A 25,897-nucleotide genomic window follows, 5' to 3' on the forward strand; every position below is an offset into this window, starting at 1 on the left:
ATGCACAAAAACACAAGGACTGGCGTGCTCTGGGCTGAATTTTTGGCTCAAGCAGACGGCAGGTTGTCTGTAGAAGAGCTGGAGAGTGTTACATGAGAGTATCTGCAGCCAGCAGTGAATCACGATGGAGGTTTGGGGCTGCATTTCTGCAGGTGGAGTTGGTGATCTAGTCAGAATTGATGGAATCCTCAATACTGAGAAGTACAAGCAGATTCTCATCCATCACACAATACGAACAGTGAGGCGTCCAATCAGTCCTAACTTCATTCTGCAGCAGGATAATGACCCCAGACATACGGCCAAGGTCATAAAGAAATATCTTCAGTGGGGGGAAAAAAAAGAACAAGAAGTCCAAAGAGCCCTGATCTCAACATCATCAAGGCTGTCTGGGATTATCTGGAGAGACTGAAGCAAGTGAGGCAGCCAAAGTCTGCAAAAGAACTATGGTAGAAGATGCTTGGAACAAACTATCAGCAGATTTTCTTATAAAAACTGAACAACAGTATATCTAAGAGAATTGATGCAGTTTTAAAGGCAAAGGGTCGCACCAAATATTGATTTGATTTGGTTTTTTAGTGTGTCCTGCTCTTAGTAGTAATTTTTTTGATATTTAGAAACTTTTCATTTCATCATTTTTGAAAGCACCTTCGCTTTACAGAATTTTTTTTACATGTACCTAAGACTTTTGCATAGTACTGTCTGTATGTATATGTGTGTGTGTATGTATATTTTTTGTTGTCATTTATAGTTTTTTATGTGTTGTACTATACTGCTCCCACAAAACAACAAATTTCATGACATATGTCAGTGATAATAAGCCTGATTCTGTGCTAGAGAGGGTGCAGAAAAGATTCACAAGGATGCCGCCTGAACTGGAGGGCTTGAGCTATATAGAGAGATAAAATAGGCTGCTGCTGTTATCTCTAGAGCAAAGGAGAATGACGATGACTCTAATAGTGACAGAGTCTACAACCAGAGATCACAGCGTCAGAATACAAGAACTTCCCTTTAGAACAGAGATGGAAAGAGGGTGGTGAAGCTGTGGAATTCATTGCCACAGATAACTGTGGAAGCCAGTTCACTGGGTATATTTAAAGCAGAAGTTGATAGGTCCTTGATCAGTAAGGGTGTCAGTGGTTACAGGGTGAAAGCAGGAGAATGAGTTTGAGAGGGTTAATATATCCGCCATGATGAAATGACGGAGCAGACCCGACGGGCTGAATGGAAAATTCTGCTCCGAGGCAAAGATAAGGCATAAACAAGTGATTCTGCGGGTGCTGGAAATCCAGAGTAACACTCAGAACGCTAGAGGAACTCAGCAGCTCAGGCTACATGTATGGAAATGAATAAACAGTCAATGTTTTGAGCCACACACACAAAATACTGGTGAACACAGCAGGCCAGGCAGCATCTATAGGAAGAGGTACAGTCGACGTTTCTGGCCAAGACCCTTTGTCAGGACCATAAGTGTTGCCATACCTGTACGTGTTGGAACGTGGGAGGAAACGCACGCGATCACAGAGAGAATGTACAAATTCCTTACAGACAGTGGCAGGAGTTGAACACAGTTCACTGCCACTGTAATTGCATTACACTAACTGCTATGCCATATGGTCACAGAGAGAATGTTAAGCTTGGAAGCTTGAAGGTAGAGTTTTTACATCAGGCATCCAGCAAACATAACACACGAAGCAAAGCTAGTTTCTGGTGCACATTGAGATTTATTTTAAAAATTACTCTTGCCACCAGCAAGGTTTGAGTTATTGCATCCTTCTCTGGCTACTAAGAAAGATTTGGGATTGGTTTATTATTGTCACAAGTGCCAAGATACAGTAGAAAGCTTGTCTTGCATACCGTTCGTACAGATCAATTCATAAAACCATAACATATGAGCAGAATTAGGCCACTCAGCCCATTGAGTCTGCTCTGCCATTCCATCGTGGCTGATTTCTTATCCCTCTCAAACCAATTCTCCTGCTTTCTCCCCTTAACCTTTGACTCCTTGATTAATCAAGGTACTATCAACCTTTACTTTAAATATACTCAACAACTTGGCCTCCAGAGCTGTCCGTGATAATAAATTCACCACCCTCTAACTAAAGAAATTCCTTCTCATCTCTGTTCTAAATGATCATCCCTCTAATCTGAGGCTGTGCCCTTTGGTCCTAGAATCACCCAGCACAGGAAACATCCTCTAGATATTCACTCTATCAATTTCAATAGTTTTCAATGAGATCCCCCCCCTCATGCTTCTAAACTCCAGTGAACACAGGCCCAGAGACATCAAACGCTCCTCATACAGTAACCCTTTCATTCCCCGAATCATTCTCATGAACCTTCTCTAGATCCTTGCCAATGCCAGCTCCTCTTCTCGTGGATAAGGGGCCCAAAATTACTCACAGTACTCCAAGAGCAGTCTGACCAGTGCTTTATATAGATCAGCATTATATATTTGTTCTTAATTCTAGCCCTCTTGAAATGAATGCTAACATTGCATTTGCCTTCCTCACCACTAACTCAACCTTCAAGTTAACCTTTAGAGAATCCTGCACAAATATCACAAGTCCCTTTGCACCTCTGATTTTTGAACTTTCTCCCTGTTTAGAAAATAGTCTATGCCTTTAACCTTCTATCAAAGTGCGAGACCATACACTCTACATTCCATCTGTCATTTTTTTTTGCCCATTCTCTCAATCTGTCTCAGTCCTTCTGCCAGTATCCCTGGTTCCATAACACTACCTGCCCCCCCCCCACCTATCTTTGTATCGTCAGGAAACTTGGCCACAGAACCATCATTTCCATCTTGCAATTCTTTGATGCGGCTATAAAGAAGGCAAGACAGCAGCTATATTTCATGAGGAGTTTGAGGAGATTTGGTTTGTCACCTGAAACACTCAAACTTCTACAGATGCACCATGAAGTGCATCACTGTCTGGTATGTGAGGAGGGCTACTGCACAGGACCGAAAGAAGCTACAGAAAGATGTTAAGTTAGTCGGCTCCATCTTGGGTACTAGCCTCTGTAGTATCCAAGATACCTTCAAGGAGTGGCGCCTCAGAAAGGTGACATCCATTATTAAGGAGGTACAGAAGCCTGAAGGCACACACTCAGTGACTCAGGAACGGCTTCTTCCCCTCTGCCATCTGATTCCTAAATGGATATTGAACCCATGAACACTACCTACCTCACTTCTTAAAAATATACAGTACATGTTACTTCTATTTTTGCCCTATTTATATACATACATATACTTACTGTAATTGATTTATTTATTTTTTTCTCTTTCTATATTATCATGTATTATACTGCTGCTGCCAAGTTAACAAATTTCACCCAAGTTAACAAATTTCACAACACATGCCAGTGATAATAAACCTGATTCTGACTCGCACATATAATGTAAAATGAAGCAGTCCCAACACTGACCACGGCAGAACACCACTAGTCACTGGCAGCTAACCAGAATAGTCCCCCTTTATTCACAATCTTTGCCTCCTGCCAGTCAGCCAATCTTCTATCTATGCTAGTATCTTTCCTGTAATACAATGGGCTCTTGTTAAGCAGCCACATTGTCAAAAGCCTTCTGAAAATCCAAATAAACAAGATCCACTGAATCTCCTTTGTCTATCTTGCCTGTTGTTTCCACAATTCGTCAGGCAAAATTTCCCCTTAAGGAAAACATGCAGGCTTTGAGCTACTTTATCATGTGCCTCCAAAGACCTCAAAACCTCATCCTTAATAATGGACTCCAACATCTTCCCAACCACTGAAGTCAGTCTACCTTACCCGGTCTATTCAAAGATTCTAACTACATTTATTATCAAAGTATGTATGCAGTATGCAACTCTTGAGTATGCAACTTCATCTTACATAGACAGTCACGAAACAAAAAAGAACCATGGAACCAACCCATTCAAAGCAAAAAAAAAATCAACCTCCCCTTCCCCCCCGTGCATAAAAACACAACAAATTGTGCAAATAGCCAACAAAAAAATGGAGTGACAACACAGAATATAAAACACAAAATCAAAAATCAGTACAGTTCAGCTCAGTGTTCATTATCTGCAGGCTGCCCCAATTCAAAAATCATCCAAACTAGCAACAAAAATAGGAGCGACTAGAAACTCATCATATGTGAATTAGAGTCCACAATCCACAATCTGCGTCGATTAAACCTTGCCCAGCATCATCCTTGCAGGGGAGAGAGATCACTCGAACGCAGGGACCTTCCCTTGGGAGCAGTGAGTGAGAAGGAGAGACAGCCACACACAAACACCGTCCTCTGGCAGCAGCAAATGAGAGGCTGGTAGACAGTGCTGAACACTCTCTCGCCCTCCGCATCCAGTTGGAGGATTTCAATCGTCCTCAGCACTTTAATTGCTGAGAACGGGCTCTCCTGGCTTCCTGGCCTCCGTACTGCGCATTTCGCTCGCAGCCTTGTGGAACCCTCTCAGAGACAGCAAAGCGTAAGATCGCCCTATCGGCCCAAAGACACACCACCAGAATGTAGATAACAGGTTCTAACAGCAGAACTGCATCTCAAATAAGAAGATGTAAAAGAAGTGAAAGGAATTGCTTCATGAACCATCTTGAGGATGTCACCTTTGGTAGTGTTGTTCACTGGTACCATCTTCTTTCGGATATAATTTCCTGTCTTCTGCCTCCCTCCCTTGTTAAAGAGTGGAGTGACATTTGTAATTTTCCAATCCTCCAGAACCATTCCAGAATCAAGTGATTGTTGAAAGATCATCACTAATGTCCTCCACAATCCCTTCAGCTACCTATTTCAGGACCCTGGGGTGTGCACCATCTGGTCCAGGTGACTTATCTAACTTTACACCTTTCATCTTCCCAAGCACCTTCTCCTTAGTAATAGCAACTACACTCCCTTCTGCCCCCGACACATTCAGATTCTTGTTATACTGCTAATGTCTTCCACAGTGAAGACTGATGCTAATACTTATTAAGTTTGTCTGCTATTTCTTTGTCCCCCATTATTACCTCTCCAACATTGTTTTCTAGCAGTCTAATATCCATTCTCGCCTCTATTTTCCTCTTCATGTATCTGAAAAAAATTGGTATCTTCTTTGATATTATTGACTAGGTTATCTTTGTATTACATCCTTTATCTGCTTATGAATTTTTTGTTGCCTTCTGTTGGTTTTACACAGTGAATTGATGTGGAACAAGTAAAACAATAACAATGCAGAATAAAGTGTAACAGCTACAGAGAAAATGCAGTGCAAGTAAACAATAACGTGCAAGATCACAAGTTAGATTATGAGGCCAAGAGTCCAACCTTTCATACGAGGGAACTATTTAATAGTCTTATCCCAGAGAGGGTGCAGAGGGAACAATAGCAGATGAGGGGATTTCAGCTCCAAGCTTGCAATGGAGAGGCAGGTGTTGTCCACCTTTAAGCAAGGCAGCTGGGCAGGAGATTTGATGGAAGTGTCTGAGATCCAAATGTGTTTAGAAAAGACAAATGTAGAAACGCAAGTTACCATTAGCAAATAATTCAAGTACTGGGGACGATGCTGTTTTAAAACATGGTATAAGGGACTTTTTTTAAAACACTAATTATGATCAGAAATTCAATGGTAGAAGCAGAGATAATCATTGCCTTCAGGAAGGTAGTAGTTAGGCATCCAAGTGAGAAGATTTCAAGTACAAAGTAGATTTATTATCAAAGTAATTATGTCACCATATACAACCCTGAGATTCATTTTCTTGTGGACATAAATACAAAAAGTAATAATAATAAATAAATAGGCATACTGATAACATGAAATGAAGAGTCCTTGAAAGTGAGTCCATTGGTTGTTGGAACATTTCAGTGATGGGGTAAGTGAATTGAGCGAAGTTATTTATCCCTCCTGGTTCAAGAGCCTGATGGTTGAGGGGTGATGACAGTTCCTGAACCTGGTGGTGATTCCTGAGGTTGCTCCACCTTCTTCCTGATGCCAATAGAGAGAAGAGACCATGACCTGGGTGGTGGGTGTCCCTAATGATGGATGCTTCTTTCCTGCGACAACACTCCATGCGGATGTGCTCAGTGGTAGGAGAGAGAGAGAGAGAGAGTGTGTGTGTGTGTGTGTGTGTGTGTGTGTGTGTGTGTGTGTGTGTGTACCTATGCCACCACCACCCTGGCACTCCTTCTCTGCCGCCTGTCGCACACCTCTCCCCGCAATGCTCCACACGCACCATTCCCAGCATCCTTTGCTCCCACTAGATTCACAAATTCGCACTCTGCTCCACATTGACAAATACAGTACTGTGCAAAATATTGCAGGTGCTGCAAATCTGAAGCAGAAACACAGAAAATGCTGTGGCTTTCTTTGGTTATGAGGGCAGTGTCTGCAGTAAGAGAAAGAGTGGTGACTGCGTGCATCTACGTGTACAATCGCTGTGAAAATGAAGTTTGAGCAGCGCCCATCCCACTGAGGAAAACCATAGAGGCTCGCTAGAAAACTCTTAAGAAACTTGTCCAAGAGTATCTAAACCATGCACAAATTTAAACAGACAGTGCTGCTGCCAGTTGTAGACTAGCTGGCAGCATTTGCACCAAGTTAGATGGTCATGGGTTTGATTCCCACAGTAGAGATTTGAGCACAAATATCCTGGTCATGTGCTATGGGTGGGAGAGTGAGAAAGTGGCTTGTTTTGGTCTTTTCTTGTTTTTTATTATTGTTTTTGTTGTCTAACCACTTGATGGGCCGAATGGACTTATTCTGCTCCTATGGTCTGTAAAGTCATCAGGGATGTCAACGAGACTGCAAGAATGCAAACCTTGAAAATCAATGCCTGTTTTTCTTTGGAGTTTACAATTTGTGTTTCACTCACAGTGGGACCATTAAAGCAGCTTATTAATGCCCCATTCTCACTTTTAAACATATGCAACTGTTTGTCTAAGTAGATTACTTTAGCACCTCATTACTTGCAATTATCTAAACCCAGCTATTCATAATGATACCTCCAGCTATTAAAGAGCTATCAATCATTTTAAGTGGTGTTATTAATGTAAATATAATTTCTCTCAGTAAATGCACCTGTTAACACTAAAGGAACACTCCTCTCTGCGCCTGTTAGTGGCCTTTCACATGTTGGAGGAACTCTGGATTGGAAAAAAAAGGATAGACCATAATTGAATGGCAGAGCAGACACAATGGGCCAAATGGCCTAATTCTGCTTTCTGTCTTATGGTTTTATATATAGTAATTCCACTTCTCAGAAGGGAGAGGTAAGCCAGGGAGTCATGTAGCATGGAAACAGGCCCACATCCATGATGATCACTAACCTCTCATTTACATTAATCCCATTTTATTCTTGTGCACATTCTACACTTAGGGCAATCACTTGGTGGCCACTTTATTAGGTACACCTATACATCTGCTCATTAATGCAAATATTTAATCAGCCAATCATGTGACAGCAACTCAATGCATAAAAGTATGCAGACATAGTCAAGAGGTTCAGTTGTTGTTCAGTCCAAACATCAGAATGGGGAAGAAATGTGATCTAAGTGACTTTGACCGTGGAATAATTGTTGGTGCCAGACAGGGTGGTTTGAGTATCTCTGAAACTGCTGATCTCCTGGGATTTTTGTGCACAACAGTCTGGAGTTTAAAGGGAATGGTGCAAGAAACAAAAACATCCAGTGAGCAGCAGTTCTGTGGGCCTTATTATCAGAGGAGAATGGCGAGGCTGGTTCAAGCTGACAGGAAGGTGACAGTAACTCAAATGACCATATTACAACAGCGGTGTGCAGAAGAGCATCTCTGAATGCGCAACATGTCGAACCTTGAAGTGGACAGGCTACAGCAGCAGAAGACCGTGAACATAACACTCAGTGGCCACTTTATTACACCAGCAGTACCTAATGAAATGGCCACTGAGTGTCAATTTAATCTACCAACCCAACCCACATGTTATAGAATCATACAGCATAGCAGTCTTTGCAATGTGAGAAGGTGATCATGCAAACTCTACACAGACAGCACCGAGGTCATTGGAACTATGAGACAATTCTACCTGCTGTGGATGGATGCATGTCTTCACCTAACCTTTCCTACATAAACTTGCTTCTGCCTGACACTTAATAAGTGAATGAGGGGTGGCCTTATAGAGGTATAGATAGGGTAGATCATACAGTCTTTTCCCCAGGGTAGAGGAGTCCAAAACTAGGCCCTTCTGTTGATTGGGGTTGACTATGGATGTTGTGTCCCAGCTGTCTATGTGATGCACAAGCCAGGGCAGTATGATATGGAAACAAAGCTGTTGCCCATGCTGCAGGCAGCTGATAAGTCCAAAGGAGCGGCAGAGACCAATAGAGTTTGGTGTCAGCAGCGTCACAGGAGTTTCCAGACAGCATTGAGCTCAACAGAGGACCGCCTGGGCCCAGCACGTAGGTGCAATTACAAAGGAAGCATAACAGCGCGTCTACTTCCTTAGGAGTTTGCAGAATTCCGAATAACATCAAAAACTTTGACAAACTTCTCTGGATGTGTAGTGGAGAGTATATTGACTGGCTGCATCACAACCTGAAATGGAAGCATCAATGCCCTTGAACAGAAAATCCTACAAAAAGTAGTGTATACGGCCTAGTCCATCACAGATAAAGCACTCCCCACCATTGAGCACGTCTGTCGCAGGAAAGCAGCATCCGTCATTAGGGACTCCCTCCCCAACCCAGGACATACTCTCCTCTCGCTGCTCTTTACCATCAGGCGCTTCAGCCAAAGGGGATATACTTCACTCAGCTTCACTTACCCCATCACTGAAGTGTCCCACCAACCAATAGACTCACTTTCAAGGACTCTTCATATCAGTTTCTCAGTATTTATTGCTTATTTATTTATTATTATTTCTTTCTTTTTGTATTTGTGCAGTTTGTTGTCTTCTGCTCTTTGGTTGAATGCCCAAATTTAGTGGTATTTCATTGGTTTTGTTATGGTTATTATTCTATAGATTTATTGAATATGCCCACAAGAAAATGAATTTCAGGATTGTTTATGGTGACATATCTATACTTTGATAATAAATTTACTTGGAACTTTGAATTTAAGGACTCCAGCTCTGGATTTTTCCCTCGGGGTTTACTCCCAAAGCCTTCTCCATGAGTGAGTATAGCCACAAGGCAGTGGAAGTTCAGAGTTTTTCTTCTCCTAGATCTGTTGATGAGCCCTATCTGCCCAAAGTGCCAGTAACCCACCTTTGTCCTTTCTCCTGTAAGTAGAAATTGTTCTGCCGGGCTTAGTAGCTAAGCCACACGTGAAAGCCTGGAGCTGTACTTGTTTGTCAGAGGCTATTTGAAATGCACGTGATTGCGAGCATTTAATAGGTAGTGGGAGATTATCCCCAGATACCCACACCACACCCCTCCCTGGCTATGACAACCTTAAGGCACCAGTCCAAAACTAGGAAGAATTAATTTAGGGTAAGACGAGAAGGATTTAAAAGGCAGTTGAGAGAAAACTTCTTCATGTAAGTCTATGGTACAGGCTTCCAAAGAAAGTGGCAGAGTAGTATCATTTAAGATTCAGCATTTGGTTCTTAGCAGGTAAGGTAGCATCTGTGGAGGCAAATGGTTGAGAGCATGCATGAGGACTGGAGTGAAGAGGAAAGATTGCTGAGATACAGAAGTATGAGGGCAGGTTGGAACAAAGGCTGATGGGTTATTAGTGGAGGCATGAAGTAGGGGTAGGGAGTGATGGGCAGTAGAACTAGGAGTGGGTAGAAATGCAAGACATGAATAAGGGGAGAAGAAAGTTAGGTGAACAGGTGAGTGTGTGTGGGAGAAGAACTCTGATGAAGATTACCTGTACTTGTCACATGTACATTGAAACATCAAAACATATAGAGAAAGTGGTCATTTGTGTCCGAGGATGTGCTCAGACAGCCTGCACATATCACCATGTTGTGGCACCAACATAGTGTGCCCACAACTAACTAACCCTAACTGGTACTGTACATCTTTGCAATATGGGGGGAAACCAGAGAAAACTTACATGGTCACAGGGAGAGAGCACAGAAGCCACCGACAACTCGCTGATTTGGGGGAGGTGGGGTATGCCCCCAGTCCTCATCCTCACTGGTCTGCTGGATGAACCACGTCACTGGTCTTCTAACATGGAGCGCAGAATAGAGGCCTAATCTCAGGCCTGCCCTCAAGCACCATCCTGTTCCCTCTCATAAATAATGCCAAAGCATCTTGTCCCAAAGCATCAACCTACACCTTTTGCCTCCTCAGATGCTGCCCAAGCCCAGTGAATGCTTCCAACATTCTGTTTCTTGTTGCAGCTCCCAGCATTTGCAGTCTCATGTGTCTTGAGGTCATGACCAGATAATCTATACTACTGATTTGGAGTCATTTCACGAAGTCTAAACCCCATAACACACAACCCAACAACACCATCTGAGTAGCCTCCAACCTGATGGCATGAACATCGATTTCTCTATCTTTCGGTAATTTTTCCCCATTTCCCTTCCCTCTTCTTCAATTCCCCACTCTGGCCTCTTACCTCTTCTCCTCACCTGCCTATCACCTCCCTCCGGTGCCCCTCCTCCTTCCCTTTATCCCACAGTCCACTTTCCTCTCCTATTCTTCTCCGGCCCTTTTCCTTTCCCACCTATCATCTTCCGGCTGCTTACTTCACCCCCTCCCTTCCCCATCCACCTGGTTTCATCTATCATATTTTAGCTTGTCCTCCTTCATTTCTCCCCACCTTCTTTTTCTGGCATCTTCCCCCTTACTTTCCAGTCTTGATGAAGGGACTCAGCCCAAAACATCGACTGTTTATTTAATTCCATAGATGCTTACCAGTGACACCCATCTCCCAAAAAAAGCACTGACACAGAAGGAGTGAGAGATCAGCATAGTTATGGGATAAATCTTTCCTCTGTTCCTTTCCATGTTCACGAGAGAGAAGAAAAAAAGAGACTGACTCAGATTAAAGCCACACCAGAACGAGTTGTTAGTATGTTAATTGTTTGCTGTGAATTACTTCTATTGTGTTCCCGATAGGAGGGGAGTGTTGAGAGGATCAGGTAGAATTAATGTAAATGGCTGCTTTGATAGTTGCTGTGGAAACAGGCTGCCGAGGGCCTGTTTCATATTCTATGACTCAAGGATACTGTTTGTATTCCGGAGGTCCATCAGTATTGTCACAGACGCAGGTTAGAGGAGCAGCATTCATATTGCATTTTTGGTTATCTCCATCCTGATGGTATCAATGTTGATTTCCTTAATTCTGGTAACCACTCCCCTCTTTCCCCACTCTCCCTTTATTTTCCCTTGTCCCTGAGGCACCTTTACCCCTTCTCTTTCTCCTTCTCCACACTCATGACCTGTCCATCACTGTCACCTTCCTCCTTCTGGTTCCTGTCATTCTCCCCTTTATTCCATGGTCTAGTGTCCTCTTTCATCAGATTTCTTCCTCTTCAGTCCTTTGCCTCTCAGACCTTTCACCTCCCAGCTTCTCACACAAAACGCTGGAGGAACTCAACAAGTCAGACAGCATAGATGGGAATAAACAGTTAATGTTTTACGCAGTGATCCTTCATCAGGACGGAAACATTGGCAATTTATTCCCCTCTATATTTGCTACCTGACCTGTTGAGTTCCATCATCATCTTGTGTGTGTTGCACTGGATTTTCAGCATCTGCAGAATCACTTTGAGTTTTTGACTTCCCAGCTTCTCACATCATTTCCTTTCTTCCCCCCTTCTCCCCTTGCCTTACCCCTCTCACCTGGTCCTATGTATCACCCGCCAGCGCTTGTTCCTCCCCCTCCCCCCTACCCTTTTATTCTGGCTTCTGTTCTTTCCCTTCCAGTCCTGTTGAAGGGTTTCGACCCGAAACCTCCACAGATGCTGCCTGACTTGCTGAGGTCCTCCAGTTTTGTGTGTGTTGCCCCAGATTTCCAGCATCTTATGTCTCTGTCTAAACCAGTGAGTAGGAGTTGGTGGGAGGAGGAGGGAGGGCCATAGAAGAGTTGTGAGTAGTTTGTGGTAAACCTGCTTCAGCTATATGATTGGTAATCTGTTACAGGTGGTCTCCTGAGCTCCTCTAGCAGCGGGCTACAGCCTCCCCAGGAGAGTGGAGTGTTCGCCAAATCTGACCTGCGTGGAGAGGCCTACCTGACCGCCCGGGATTCCTCACAGGCTCCGGTGCCCTATGATGCCTCGAAATCAGATGTCTTCAGCACCGAGGGGCACCTGTCAGGTTTTGGCTCGCTGATGCGCTTTGGGCCAGCTCCCACGGCCCAGAGGAAAGCCTCAGAGGGCTCTCCCGGAGACTTCAGGCCTTCCGGTGGGGCGGGGGCCCCTCCTGGCATAGGCCCCAGCTACAAGCGGCCCCAGCCAGTTGCAGGACTGGAGGAGGAGGAGGCAGTGAAGGAGAAGAAACACAAGGGCAGCAAGAAGAGCCGGCACGGGCGGGGGAGGCCAAAGGGCAGCAGGAACGACGGCAACACCAGCCTGGCGGTCCCCATGTCCCTCATGTCGCCGTCGGCAACTGATCGCAGCGGATGCATCACAAGCCCTGCTTTGCCAAAGCTCACACCATCCACCAGCCTGAGTGGTTCCATTCCAAGTCTGACATTGGAACCATCGCTTCTGGGTTCAGGTATGTGTCTGTCTTAACTCTTCTTTCTTCAGGTTCAAAGTTCAAAGTAAATTTTGTATCAAAGTACATATATATTACCATATAGAGTCATAAAACACTACAGCACAAACAGGCCCTTTGGCCCATCTAGTCCATGCAGAACCATTGATCTGTCTAGTCCCATTGACCTGCACCCAAACCACAGCCCTTCATACTCCTCCCATCCATGTGCCTATCCAAATTTTTCCAAAATGTTGAAACCAAAATCACATCCACTACTTGCTGGTTCCTCACTCTCACCACCCTCTGAGTGAAGAAGTTCCCTCTCATGTTCCTTTAATCATTTCACCTTTCACCCTTAACCCACAACCTCACCCAACCTCAGTGGAAAAAGCCTGCTTCCATTTACCCTGTCTATACCCTTCATAATATTGTATACCTCTACCAAATCTCCCTTCAACTTTCTGCGTTCCAGGGAAAAAAAGTCTTAACCTATTCAACCTTTCCCCATGTGCTAAATGAACCTCTAGCTTGAGATTCATTTTCTTGTAGATATTCCTAGAAAAATTAAATACAATCAAATTTATGAAAAAGCTATACATAAAGACTGACAAGTAACCAATGGGCAAAAGAAAACAAACTGTGCAAATAAAAAAAAATCAGAACATGAATTGTAAAGAGTCCTTGAAAAGTAGCGTGTAGGTCGTGGAATCAGTGCTGAGTTGTGAGTGAAGTTAGCCATGCCGGATTGGGAGCCTAATGGTTATAGGGTAATAATTGTTCCTAAACCTGGTGGTGCAGGACTTAAAGCTTCTGTATCTCCTGCCCAATGGTAGTAGTGGGAGGGAGCATGGCCTGGAGAAAGTAAATGCAGAAATGAACATCTGAGCAAACCAGTCCCTGCCCTGATTTAGACCCACAGCAGAGAGAAGTCTCATTGCAGTTGCTTCAACATTTCCCAGACTGGATGATGGAGAATTCCAGGGGTGTGTCCTGCAGTTTAATAGTCTGGCACCATTCTACAGCCATGCATATTGCATGGCTTTGCTGTGACTTACTGTTCAGGTTCATTTATTTATCGTATGTACATTGAAATATACAGTGACGACATCACATCCTCAGAATGTATTGGTCATTGACACAAATGACACGTTCCACACTTTGTTTCAATGTTTCGATGCACATGTGACAAATAAAACTAATCTTATCTTGTATCTCCAATGAGGTCTATTTCAAAGGGGAGGCAGGGGAGTTATCCCTGATTCCCTGCGATATTTACTTGCCAACTTGTTTTATACCATCACAATATGTGGGATCTTCCTGTGCACCATTTTGTATTCCAGTGTGTGAGGTGCGGACATGTGCAGTAGAGAGGCTTTCTTTATCCTCTTCAATGAGTGAAATATTTTTATTTATTAAGAGATACACCATGGAAGTAGGGTCTTCCAGCCCAACAAGCCCTTGCCACCCATTTACACCCACATGACCAACTAACCTACTAATCTCAAACAAGAGAAAATCTGCAGATACTGGAAGTCCAAGCAAAACACACAAAATGCTGGAGGAACTCAGCAGGCCAGGCAGCATTCTGCCAAAGGGTCTCAGCCTGAAACATCGACTGTACTTTTTACCATAGACGCTGCCTGACCTGCTGAGTTCCTCCAGCATTTTATGTGTGGAACCAATTAACCTGTACTTCTTTGGACTGTGGGAGGAAACCCACAAAATCATGGGAAGAACATACAAACTCCATACAGGCAGTGGTGGGAATTGAACTCAGGTGCTGGTGCTACATTACATTATCATGCCACTCTACTGGTCACCATACTGAGTGAGGTTTCAGTGCAGTGCTGAGGGAGTACTACACTGTCAGGGATGCTGCCTTTCAAATTAAACTAAAGTGGCTCTGTACCTTCTCTAAAGGGATCTATTTCAAAGAAGAGGCAGGGGAGTTATCCCTGATTCCCCGTGATATTTACTCGCTAACTTATGCCATCACAGTGTGTGGGATCTTCGTATGCACTACCTTCTCGTATTCCAGTGGCGACTGAATACATTGATCACAATATAGGCCAAAGGGCCTGTACTGTGCTGTAAAGTTCTATGTTCTGTGACTATATGTGAGGTGGGTACAGCTGCATTGGAAATGCAAGGTTGTCTTTATCCTTCTCAATGACTAAAATAGAAAGAAAGAAATGAGAAGTATGGTGGGAAGGAAAATTGAACTCAGGAAATCCGGCGTAGAATCTTAGCCCATCAGTAAAGAGTTATGCTTCAAAGTCTCCCAGGATTTGTGGTGCTATTTTGATTTTACAACTGCATGTGTAATGTGGCTGTTAATTCCTTGGCCAATGTCTAACGGCAGGGCCACTGACGTATGGGCAAGTTGACTCATAGCCTCCCCATTGCCTGTTTCACCTTTACCAAACCAATGTTTCTGAGAATGCTGACTTCTATGTTTCTATGAAAACTAGTTCACATCATTCCAAATTTAAGGACAAAAATATAATATGTCATATTTTTAATCTAAATACTGATTGAGAGAGCATGTCTTAAGAGAGGATAGATTGAGTGAGATGAGGGTTTTCTCTTTGGAAGGATGAGAGGTGACTTGTAGAAGATGATAAAAGGCATAAAATTAAACCAGAGACTTTTTCCCAGGCTAAACTAGTGGGCATATTTTTAAGGTGATTGGGGGATGTCAGCGGTAAGTCTTTTACATAGAGAGTGGTGGGTGCATGGAACACTTTGCCAGTTGTGATGGTAGAGGGAGATACTTTAGGCGCATTTAAGAAACTCTGAGATAGGCACGTAGATGATTGAAAAATGTAGGGTTATGTAGAAGGGAAGGATTGGGTTGATATTAGATTAAGTTAAAAGTTAGTCACAACATTATGGGTGGAAAGGTCTGTACTGTGCTGTAGTGTTTGAATTTCAATGTAGAGTGGATAGGGGAGAACCAGTGGATGTGGTATATTTGGATTTTCAAAAGGCTTTTGACAAGGTCCCACACAGGAGATTAGTGTGCAAACTTAAAGCACACGGTATTGGGGGTAAGGTATTGATGTGGATAGAGAATTGGTTAGCAGACAGGAAGCAAAGAGTGGGAATAAATGGGACCTTTTCAGAATGGCAGGCAGTGACTAGTGGGGTACCGCAAGGCTCAGTGCTGGGACCCCAGTTGTTTACAATATATATTAATGACTTGGATGAGGGAATTAAATGCAACATCTCCAAGTTTGCGGATGACATGAAGCTGGGCGGCAGTGTTAGCTGTGAGGAGGATGCAGGGTGACTTGGATAGGTTAGGTAGGTGGGCAAATTCATGGCAGATGCAATTTAATGTGGATAAATGTGAAGTTATCCACTTTGGTGGCAAAAACAGGAAAACAGGTTATTATCTGAATGGTGGCCGATTAGGAAAAGGAGAGGTGCAACGAGACCTGGGTGTCATTATACACCAGTCATTGAAAGTGGGCATGCAGGTACAGCAGGCGGTGAAAAAGGCGAATGGTATGCTGGCATTTATAGCGAGAGGATTCGAGTACAGGAGCAGGGAGGTACTACTGCAGTTGTGCAAGGCCTTGGTGAGACCACACCTGGAGTATTGTGTGCAGTTTTGGTCCCCTAATCTGAGGAAAGACATCCTTGCCATAGAGGGAGTACAAAGAAGGTTCACCAGATTGATTCCTGGGATGGCAGGACTTTCATATGATGAAAGACTGGATGAACTAGGCTTATACTCATTGGAATTTAGAAGATTGAGGGGGGATCTGATTGAAACATATAAAGTCCTAAAGGGATTGGACAGGCTAGATGCAGGAAGATTGTTCCCGATGTTGGGGAAGTCCAGAACGAGGGGTCACAGTTTGAGGATAAAGGGGAAGCCTTTTAGGACCGAGATGAGGGAAAACTCCTTCACACAGAGAGTGGTGAATCTGTGGAATTCTCTGCCACAGGAAACAGTTAAGGCCAGTTCATTGGCTATATTTAAGAGGGAGTTAGATATGGCCCTTGTGGCTAAAGGGATCGGGGGGTATGGAGGGAAGGCTGGTACAGGGTTCTGAGTTGGATGATCAGCCATGATCATACTGAATGGCGGTGCAGGCTCGAAGGGCCGAATGGCCTACTCCTCCACCTATTTTCTATGTTTCTATGTTTCAATGTTAGATATATGTTTGACAGTATTGAAATTGGTCAATAGGTAGGTACATTTAATGGCAGAGAAATATATACAATGTACACCCTGAAATACTTTTTCTTCGCAAACATCCACGAAAACAGAGGAGTGCCCCAAAGAATGAATGACAGTTAAATGTTAGAACTCCAAAGCCCCTCCAGCTCCTCCCCCACACACAAGCAGCAGCAAAGCGATGACCCCCCCCCGCTTACCCCCACCAGCAAAAGTGCATCTGCACCCCCCCACCGAACACTCAAGTGTGCAGCAAAGTATTAATAAAGACACAGACTTGCAGTACCCCAAAGACTACTTGTTCGTCCGGTAGTTCGACATGCCACAGGTTCTGTCTCTCCCTAATAAGGGAAAAAGAGATATCTCCATATCACAGCGGGAGGGGAGACGTAACAAAACAACTCGCTGATTTATGGTGTTAAAAGTCTGTTGCGTCGCTTTTTCTGAGCTCTGTGCCCAAAGAACTCGGGTCTCTGGGCACACAGCCAGCAGCCAGCTCACTGCTTTAAATCTTCCATCTCCCACGACACATCAGGCGGCGGCACTGACCTTGAATCCGCCTGCCTCCAGAGCCACGAAAATCCGGCACGCTGAAGGCGCGCTCGTCTTCCAGGCCACGTCCTGGGCATATCGAAAAGCAGCCAGTCGTGAGGCCCTGAGAGCGGGTCCCATTTCCGGAAAGAACCACATATCCATGACATCAATAATAATTTGGATTTAGATTAAAGATTAGCTTTATTTGTCGCATGTACATGAAAACATACAGTGAAATGTATTGCTTATGTCAGATCAAATCAGTGAGGAGTGTGCTGGGGGCAGCCCACAAAAGTCACTATGCTTCTTGTATCAACATAAGATGCCCATAACTCATTCACCCTGGGATCTTCTTATGCACAATGTTTTGCTGTTCCAGCAGTGACTATGCATTAGGTGGGGACAGCTGAAGTAGAAGTATAAGGCTGTACAATAACCTCTTCGATAAGTGAAATATTTTTTTATTAGAGATACAGCACAGTTACAGGCCCTTCCAGCGCAATGAGCCCGCAGTACCCAATTCCATCCATGTGATCAATTAACCTACTAACCTATACATATTTGGACTGTGGGTGGAAACCAGAACACGCGGCGATGGGGAGAACTTACAAACTCCTTAGAGACAGTGGTGGGAATTGAACCTGATCTTACAGCTGATGCTGCAATAGCATTCCACTAACCACTACCCTGCCACACTGTCCCATTGTCTGCCTAACTCACTCACTGAACCATCCCAGAAGAATCTTGGAGGAAAATTAGACACTGAGCAACAAAACGGGGAATTGGACCAAAGAGTTGCGAACAGATTGGTTTGAAGGAGGAGAGAAAGTTGGAGAGGTGAAGTGTTTGGGAACTGCAGAGCATTGGGGCTGAGACAACTGAGGGAGGGTGAAGATTATCATGCGGACAAAGCTGGAGAGGGAAGCAATAACAGGAATTTAGTCCCTCTGCACAGATGTTGCCTGACCCGCTGAGTTCTCCAGCGTTGTGTGCAGGTTAGCAGGAAATTAGTGATCAATTTATGCAGTGATTCTTGGATTGAATTTCTATCTTCTCTCTATCCAACCTGAAAGATCTTCGTTTTCCACAATTTTTATTTATTGATCTAGAGATGCAGCACACTACAGGCCCTTCCAGCCCTGTGAGCCACACTGCCCAGCAATCCACATATTTGACACTAGCCTAATCACAGGACAATTTACAATGACCAGTTAACCTACTAACTTGTATGTCTTTGGACTGTGGAGGGAAATGGAGCATCTGGAGGAAGTCCACGCGGTCACGGGGAGAACGGTTAAGCTCCTTACAGATGGTGCTGGAATTGAATTCTGAACTCTGGAATGTCCCAAGCTGTAATACCATTGCGCTAACCGCTATGCTACCGTGGTGGCCAAATTTATTTTTAACTTTATAATAATCTTATGCCCTTTCACTGTACTGCTGCTACAAAGCAACAAATTTAACAAAGTTAGAGATAATAAATCTGATTATTATTCTGAGTGAAGGTTACAATGACCATTGTTTTTCCAAAGTTTCCTGTCTTCCACCTCCCGATGCACAAAGCTGCCTTCCTACTTCGTGAAGTGAAATAATGAAACCCAGTCTGAACACACCATCTGTGGATGGGAGTAAACAAGCAACATTTCAGGCCAAGACCCGAAGTACTCTTGTGTCCCGAGACATCAACTGTATATTCTCCTTCATACATGATGCAGTAAGTCTGGTAGCGACATTTTAGTGCAGCAGTTGGCGCAATTGCTTTGTGGCATCAGCCGTAGGATTAAGGTCCAATTCCTACCGCTGTGTGTGGGGGGTATGTACATTCTCCCCATGACTGCGTGGGTTTCCTCTGGGTGCTCCAGTTTTTTTCTGCATTCCAAAGGCGTAAAGTTAAGGTTAGAGTTGTGGGCATGGTGTGTTGGTGCTGGCAGTGTGGCCACATCTGTGGGCTGCGAAGTGCAGCCCTTGCTGATTGGTTTGACACGAATGATGCAATTCAATGTATCTTTAAATGTGCCATTGACAAATAAAGCTAATCTTTCTCTTTAATCTTTATACTGCCTGACTTACTGATGTCCTGCAGCATTTTGTATGTGTTGATCAAGATTTCCTGCATCTGCAGAATCTTGTGTTTTACGATTTACTGCATCATAGTCCCACATGTCAAGCCCTCTTAGAATTTTATACACACACTTGGGTATTGTGTGCAGTCTGGACACCACACTACAGAAAGAATGTAGAGGTTTTGAAGAGAGTACAAGACAGGTTCACCAGGATGTTGTCTTGATTGGAGAGTATTAATTGTAAAGAGAGGTGGTGTTCTCTGGAGACTGAAGGAGTAACGTAGTAGCAGTGTATACAGTTGTGAGAGGTATAGATAAGGTCACTTCCCCAGAGTGGCAATGTCAAGTACTAGAGGGTATAGATTGAAGGTGGGAGGGGGAGAGTTTAAGAGATATTTATGAGCCAGTTTCTTTTACAAAGTGTGTTAGATGGCTGGAAGCAGGTATAATAACTTTATTTAAGAGGCATTTTGTCTTGTCTCCCTTTCTCTTCACCACGTACACCTCGGACTTCAACTACTGCATAGAGTCTTGTCATCTTCAGAAGTTTTCAGATGACTCTGCCATAGTTGGATGCATCAGCAAGGGAGATGAGGCTGAGTACAGGGCTAGTATAGGAAACTTTGTCACATGGTGTGAGCAGAATTATCTGCAGCTTAATGTGAAAAAGACTAAGGAGCTGGTGGTAGACCTGAGGAGAGCTAAGGTACTGGTGACCCCTGTTTCCATCCAGGGGGTCAGTGTGGACATGGTGGAGGATTACAAATACCTGGGGATACAAATTGACAATAAACTGGACTGGTCAAAGAACACTGAGGCTGTCTACAAGAAGGGTCAGAGCCGTTTCTATTTCCTGAGGAGACTGAGGTCCTTTAACATCTGTCGGATGATGCTGAGGATGTTCTACGAGTCTGTGGTGGCCAGTGCTATCATGTTTGCTGTTGTGTACTGGGGCAGCAGGCTGAGGGTAGCAGACACCAACAGAATCAACAAACTCATTCGTTAGGTCAGTGATGTTGTGGGGATGGAACTGGACTCTCTCACGGTGGTGTCTGAAAAGAGGATGCTGTCCAAGTTGCATGCCGTCTTGGACAATGTCTCCCATCCACTACGTAATGTACTGGGTGGGCACAGGAGTACATTCAGCCAGAGGCTCATTCCACCAAGATGCAACACAGAGCGTCATAGGAAGTCATTCCTGCCTGTGGCCATCAAACTTTACAACTCCTCCCTTGGAAGGTCAGACACCCTGAGCCAATAGGCTGGTCCTGGACTTATTTCCTGGCATAATTTACATATTACTATTTAACTATTTATGGTTTTATTACTATTTAATTATTTATGGTGCAACTGTAATGAAAACCAATTTCCCCGGGGTCAATAAAGTATGACTATGACTATTTAGATAGATAAATGAACAGGTAGGGAACAGAGCAATACCAACTGTGTGCAGGCAGACAAGATTAGTTTAGATGGTCAGCACAAACATGGTGGCCCAAAGGGCCCATTCCTGTACTGTTCAGTGTTCCAAGTTCATTGCCAGATTTTATTCTTCTGAAGATTAGAGAGTATTGTACAAAATTGCTTGAAGTATCCTTGCATGATAGACCTGCCATCCCTGAAGCAGTTTGTTGAATCACTTCATAGCAAGTATATCCTTTTTTTAAACACAATAGAGTGGACATGGTGCATTAAGGTTCAATTTCAACATTTAAGAGAAATTTGGATAGGGACATGGATGGGATGGGTACAGAGGGCTATGGTCCAAGTGCATGTAAATGGGACTAGACAGAATAATAGCTCAGCACAGGCTAGATGGGCCTAAGGGCCTGTCTCTGTGCTTGTAGTGCTTTATGACTCTGACTCTACAGTCTCCCAAATGCCTATTTTATTTATTGTGAGCCATCCTTGCTCATGCACTGAAATCCTCCCATACCAGTTCTGACAACAAATGTTGACTGTTCACACTCATGTAGGCCAGAAATAACTGCAAACGATAGAAATGAGATGAGCAGTGGAAACAGACAAAGCAAAAGTTTTTTTTCTTACCATGCGTTGACAGGAATGGAGGCAGCCATTTTGTGAGACTGTCCTTACCGTCACCATTTTGTGAACTGTTTAGTGAATTGATTCTTGCTCCGGGATAATTTTAATCAGAGCAAACTGAAGTCAAGTCAAGTCAAGTCACTTTTTATTGTCATTTCAACCATAACTGCTGGTACAGTACACAGTAAAAACGAGACAACGTTTTTCAGGACTATGTTGCTACATGAACAATACAAAAACTACACTGAACTACGTAAAAAACAACACAAAACTACACTAGACTACAGACCTACCCAGAACTCCATAAAGTGCACAAAACAGTGCAGGCATTACAATAAATAATAAACAAGACAATAGGCACAGTAGAGGGCAGTAGGTTGGTGTCAGTCCAGGCTTTGGGTATTGAGGAGTCTGATGACCTGGGGGAAGAAACTGTTACATAGTCTGGTCGTGAGAGCCCGAATACTTCGGTGCCTTTTGCCAGATGGCAGGAGGGAGAAGAGTTAGTATGAAGGGGGTGGGGGTCCTTTATAATGCTGTTTGCTTTATGGATGCAGCGTGAGGTGTAAATGTCTCTAATGGCGTTATAATGGCATGAATGTGGACACAAAGAGCTTCTGCTAATGATCTGTCAATCCAAAGACTATTCTTGGATAAGAAGTTGTTGATTAGGTAAAATGGCAGGTTTGCAAAAGGAACACCCTATGATTTGCAAACACAAGGAAATCTGCAGAATCTGGAAATTCAAGCAACACACACAAAATGCTGGTGGAACATAGCAGGCCAGGCAGCATCAATAGGAAGAAATACAGTCGATGTTTCGGGCCCTATGATTTGGTTGGCTGGGCCCAGTATTTGGGCAACGTGGTTAGACTGGTTTGGACCAGTATGAGTTGGACAGAACAAAGGAAATCACCTCAGGCACAATTTGTGGCTGACGGAAACCACCATATTCTGGTATCTGTCCCCCACTTTTCCTTCGCTACATCGACGACTGCATTGGCGCTGCTTCCTGCACGCATGCAGAACTCGTTGACTTTATTAACTTTACCTCCAACTTTCACCCTGCCCTCAAGTTTACCTGGTCCATTTCCGACACCTCCCTCCCCTTTCTAGATCTTTCTGTCTCTGTCTCTGGAGACAGCTTATCCACTGATGTCTACTATAAGCCTACTGACTCTCACAGCTATCTGGACTATTCCTCTTCTCACCCTGTCTCTTGCAAAAACGCCATCCCCTTCTCGCAATTCCTCCGTCTCCGCCGCATCTGCTCTCAGGATGAGGCTTTTCATTCCAGGACGAGGGAGATGTCTTCCTTTTTTAAAGAAAGGGGCTTCCCTTCCTCCACTATCAACTCTGCTCTTAAACGCATCTCCCCCATTTCACGTACATCTGCTCTCACTCCATCCTCCCACCACCCCACTAGGAATAGGGTTCCCCTGGTCCTCACCTACCACCCCACCAGCCTCCGGGTCCAACATATTATTCTCCGTAACTTCCGCCACCTCCAACGGGATCCCACCACTAAGCACATCTTTCCCTCCCCCCCTCTCTCTGCATTCCGCAGGGATCGCTCCCTACACAACTCCCTTGTCCATTCGTCCCCCCCATCCCTCCCCACTGATCTCCCTCCTGGCACTTATCCGTGTAAGCGGAACAAGTGCTACACATGCCCTTACACTTCCTCCCTTACCACCATTCAGGGCCCCAAACAGTCCTTCCAGGTGAGGCATCACTTCACCTGTGAGTCGACTGGGGTGATATACTGCGTCCGGTGCTCCCGATGTGGCCTTTTATATATTGGTGAGACCCGACGCAGACTGGGAGACCGCTTTGCTGAACATCTACGCTCTGTCCGCCAGAGAAAGCAGGATCTCCCAGTGGCCACACATTTTAATTCCACATCCCATTCCCATTCTGACATGTCTATCCACGGCCTCCTCTACTGTAAAGATGAAGCCACACTCAGGTTGGAGGAACAACACCTTATATTCCGTCTGGGTAGCCTCCAACCTGATGGCATGAACATCGACTTCTCTAACTTCTGCTAAGGCCCCACCTCCCCCTCGTACCCCATCTGTTACTCATTTTTATGCACACATTCTTTCTCTCACTCTCCTTTTTCTCCCTCTGTCCTTCTGAATATACCTCTTGCCCATCCTCTGGGTCACCCCCCCCCCCGTCTTTCTTCCCGGACCTCCTGTCCCATGATCCTCTCGTATCCCCTTTTGCCTATCACCTGTCCAGCTCTCGGCTCTATCCCTCCCCCTCCTGTCTTCTCCTATCATTTTGGATCTCCCCCTCCCCCTCCAGCTTTCAAATCCCTTACTCACCCTTCCTTCAGTTAGTCCTGACGAAGGGTCTCGGCCTGAAACGTCGACTGCACCTCTTCCTATAGATGCTGCTTGGCCTGCTGCGTTCACCAGCAACTTTGATGTATGTTGCATAAATCAATACTGCTTGTAGCCCTGGGCGTTATCCAGTGAGAACTGATACATGGCAGTCAGATGACATCAAGCCAATAAAATTGAAACATTATAGATTGATCTGATAAGGAAAATGATAAGAATGAGGATTTTGGGAGCACAGATAGCAACAACTCTCCAGAGACCAACCATTGCGGACGTGGAGGATCCCATGTCAGATACATGAAGATCACTTTGGGACCACAAGGAATACCTGGCCAACATAGGCACCTTTCCCTGGGTATTACCTTTTCTGTAATTTGAATGTTCCTGGAGGGTCAGGAAACCTATTAGGTGTGCACACAGCTATTCAGTTGTGTAAATTTTTCTTGTGAAATGAGCCAATAAAGGTACTTGTCAGTAAATACAGATCCTCTCTGTGCCTAACTGATCATTATTATTGAAGGTAATCGTTGTAACACTTAGAACTGAAGTAGGTAACTTCACAATTTTTAAAGAAAGGCAGATTAGCTTTATTTGTCACATGTACATTGAAACATCGAAACATATAGTGAAATGCATTGTTTTGAGTCAACGACCAACACAGTTCAAAGATTGTGCTGGGGGCAACCTGCATTTGTCGCCATACCTCTGACACAAACATAGCACACCCACAACTCACTAACCCTAACCATACGTCTGTGGAATCATGGAGGGAAACTTGAGTACCCGGAGGGAACCCACACACCCACAGGGAGAACGTATAAGCTCCTTAGAGGCGATGGCGGGAATCAAACCCCAATCAGTGATCGTTGTCATTGTAAAGCGATTGCACTAACTGGTACAGGACAGTGTCACCTGTGTTTCTCCATAGAGTCATGGAACAAGATAGCACCAATCAGTGATCAGAAGCATGAGAAGATGTAGCTCACTCAGGTTCACTGATTGAGTATCTAAAGCATCGATTCCTAGCAGTTTAGTGCTTTGAGCAGTGGCCAATCAGCAATCCAATGCGTGAGAAGACATAGCTCACTCAGGTTCGCTAAATGAGTACATAAAACATCGATGCGTAGCAGTTTAGTGTTTTGAGCAGCAGCCAATTAGCAATTGGAATTGATTGACAATGACAAGTTAAAATAAGGCAAGGGTAAACAGAGCAGCCATTGTTGGAGTGGACAGTGTTAGAGTAGTTATTTGAGGCTTTAGCTCTTCAAGGCTTCAGCGAGGAGAAGCTTGAGTGAGAGAAGGCAAAAAAGTTGTAGGTTTCACCCCCACCCCACCCCCAGTTTATTTGTTGTTTTCCTTCTTTATATTTGCACAGTTTAGAGCATTTGGGATACCAGGCAGGATAATTGAATGCTCCTCTTGTGGGAAGTTGGAAGACAGGGAAACCTCCAGTGTCCCTGACAACTACACCTGGGAGAAGTGCATCCAGCTGCAGTTTCTAACACCCTGCATTAAGGTGTTGGAGTTGGAACTTGATGAACTCCAGATCATTTCGGAGTTTTAGGGGGTGATGGATAGGATGTATAGAGAGGTAGCTACACCCAAGGTGCAGGATACAGGAAACTGGGTAACAGTCAGGAGGGGGAAAGGGTTAAGTGGCCAGTGCACAGTATCCCTGGCCATCCCCCTCAACAACAGGTATATCACTTTGGATACAGTTGGGGATGACCTGGCGGAGGAAAGTCACAGTGATCAGGTCTCTGGCACTGAGTCTGGCCCTGTGACTCAGAAGAGAAGGTGGGAGAAGAGGTGAGCTGTGGTGATATGGGATTCCTTAGTTAAGGGAACAGAAAGGAGGATCTGTGGACAAGAATGAGATTCCCGGATGGTATGTTGCCTCCTGGGTGCCAAGGTCCGGGACATCTCGCATTTAGTTTACATCTTGCCTGTTGTTAAGTGACCAAAACTGCATACAATACTCCAAATTAGGCCTCACCAACATTGTGTACAACTTCAACATAATATCCCATCTCCTGTACTCAATACTTCAATTTACAAAGGCTAATAGGTCAAAAGCTCTCTTTATGACCCTATCTATCTGTGATGC

At 44.3% G+C, this 25,897-nt stretch overlaps 1 protein-coding gene across 5 annotated transcripts in view; it reads left to right on the top strand.

Annotated features, from left to right (window-relative positions):
• LOC134340414 (protein AF-10-like) overlaps positions 1-25,897 on the top strand; it is a 325,409-nt gene that overhangs the window by 198,235 nt on the left and 101,277 nt on the right. For all 5 annotated transcript variants that reach the window (XM_063037619.1, XM_063037621.1, XM_063037617.1 and 2 more), the window contains one exon: positions 12,050-12,625. In XM_063037619.1, the coding sequence (XP_062893689.1) occupies positions 12,050-12,625 (576 nt within the window). The remainder of the gene's footprint in view (positions 1-12,049; positions 12,626-25,897) is intronic.

The sequence above is a fragment of the Mobula hypostoma genome, chromosome X1 (genome assembly GCF_963921235.1).
Source record: "Mobula hypostoma chromosome X1, sMobHyp1.1, whole genome shotgun sequence".
In the NCBI taxonomy this organism is placed as follows: Eukaryota; Metazoa; Chordata; class Chondrichthyes; order Myliobatiformes; family Myliobatidae; genus Mobula; species Mobula hypostoma.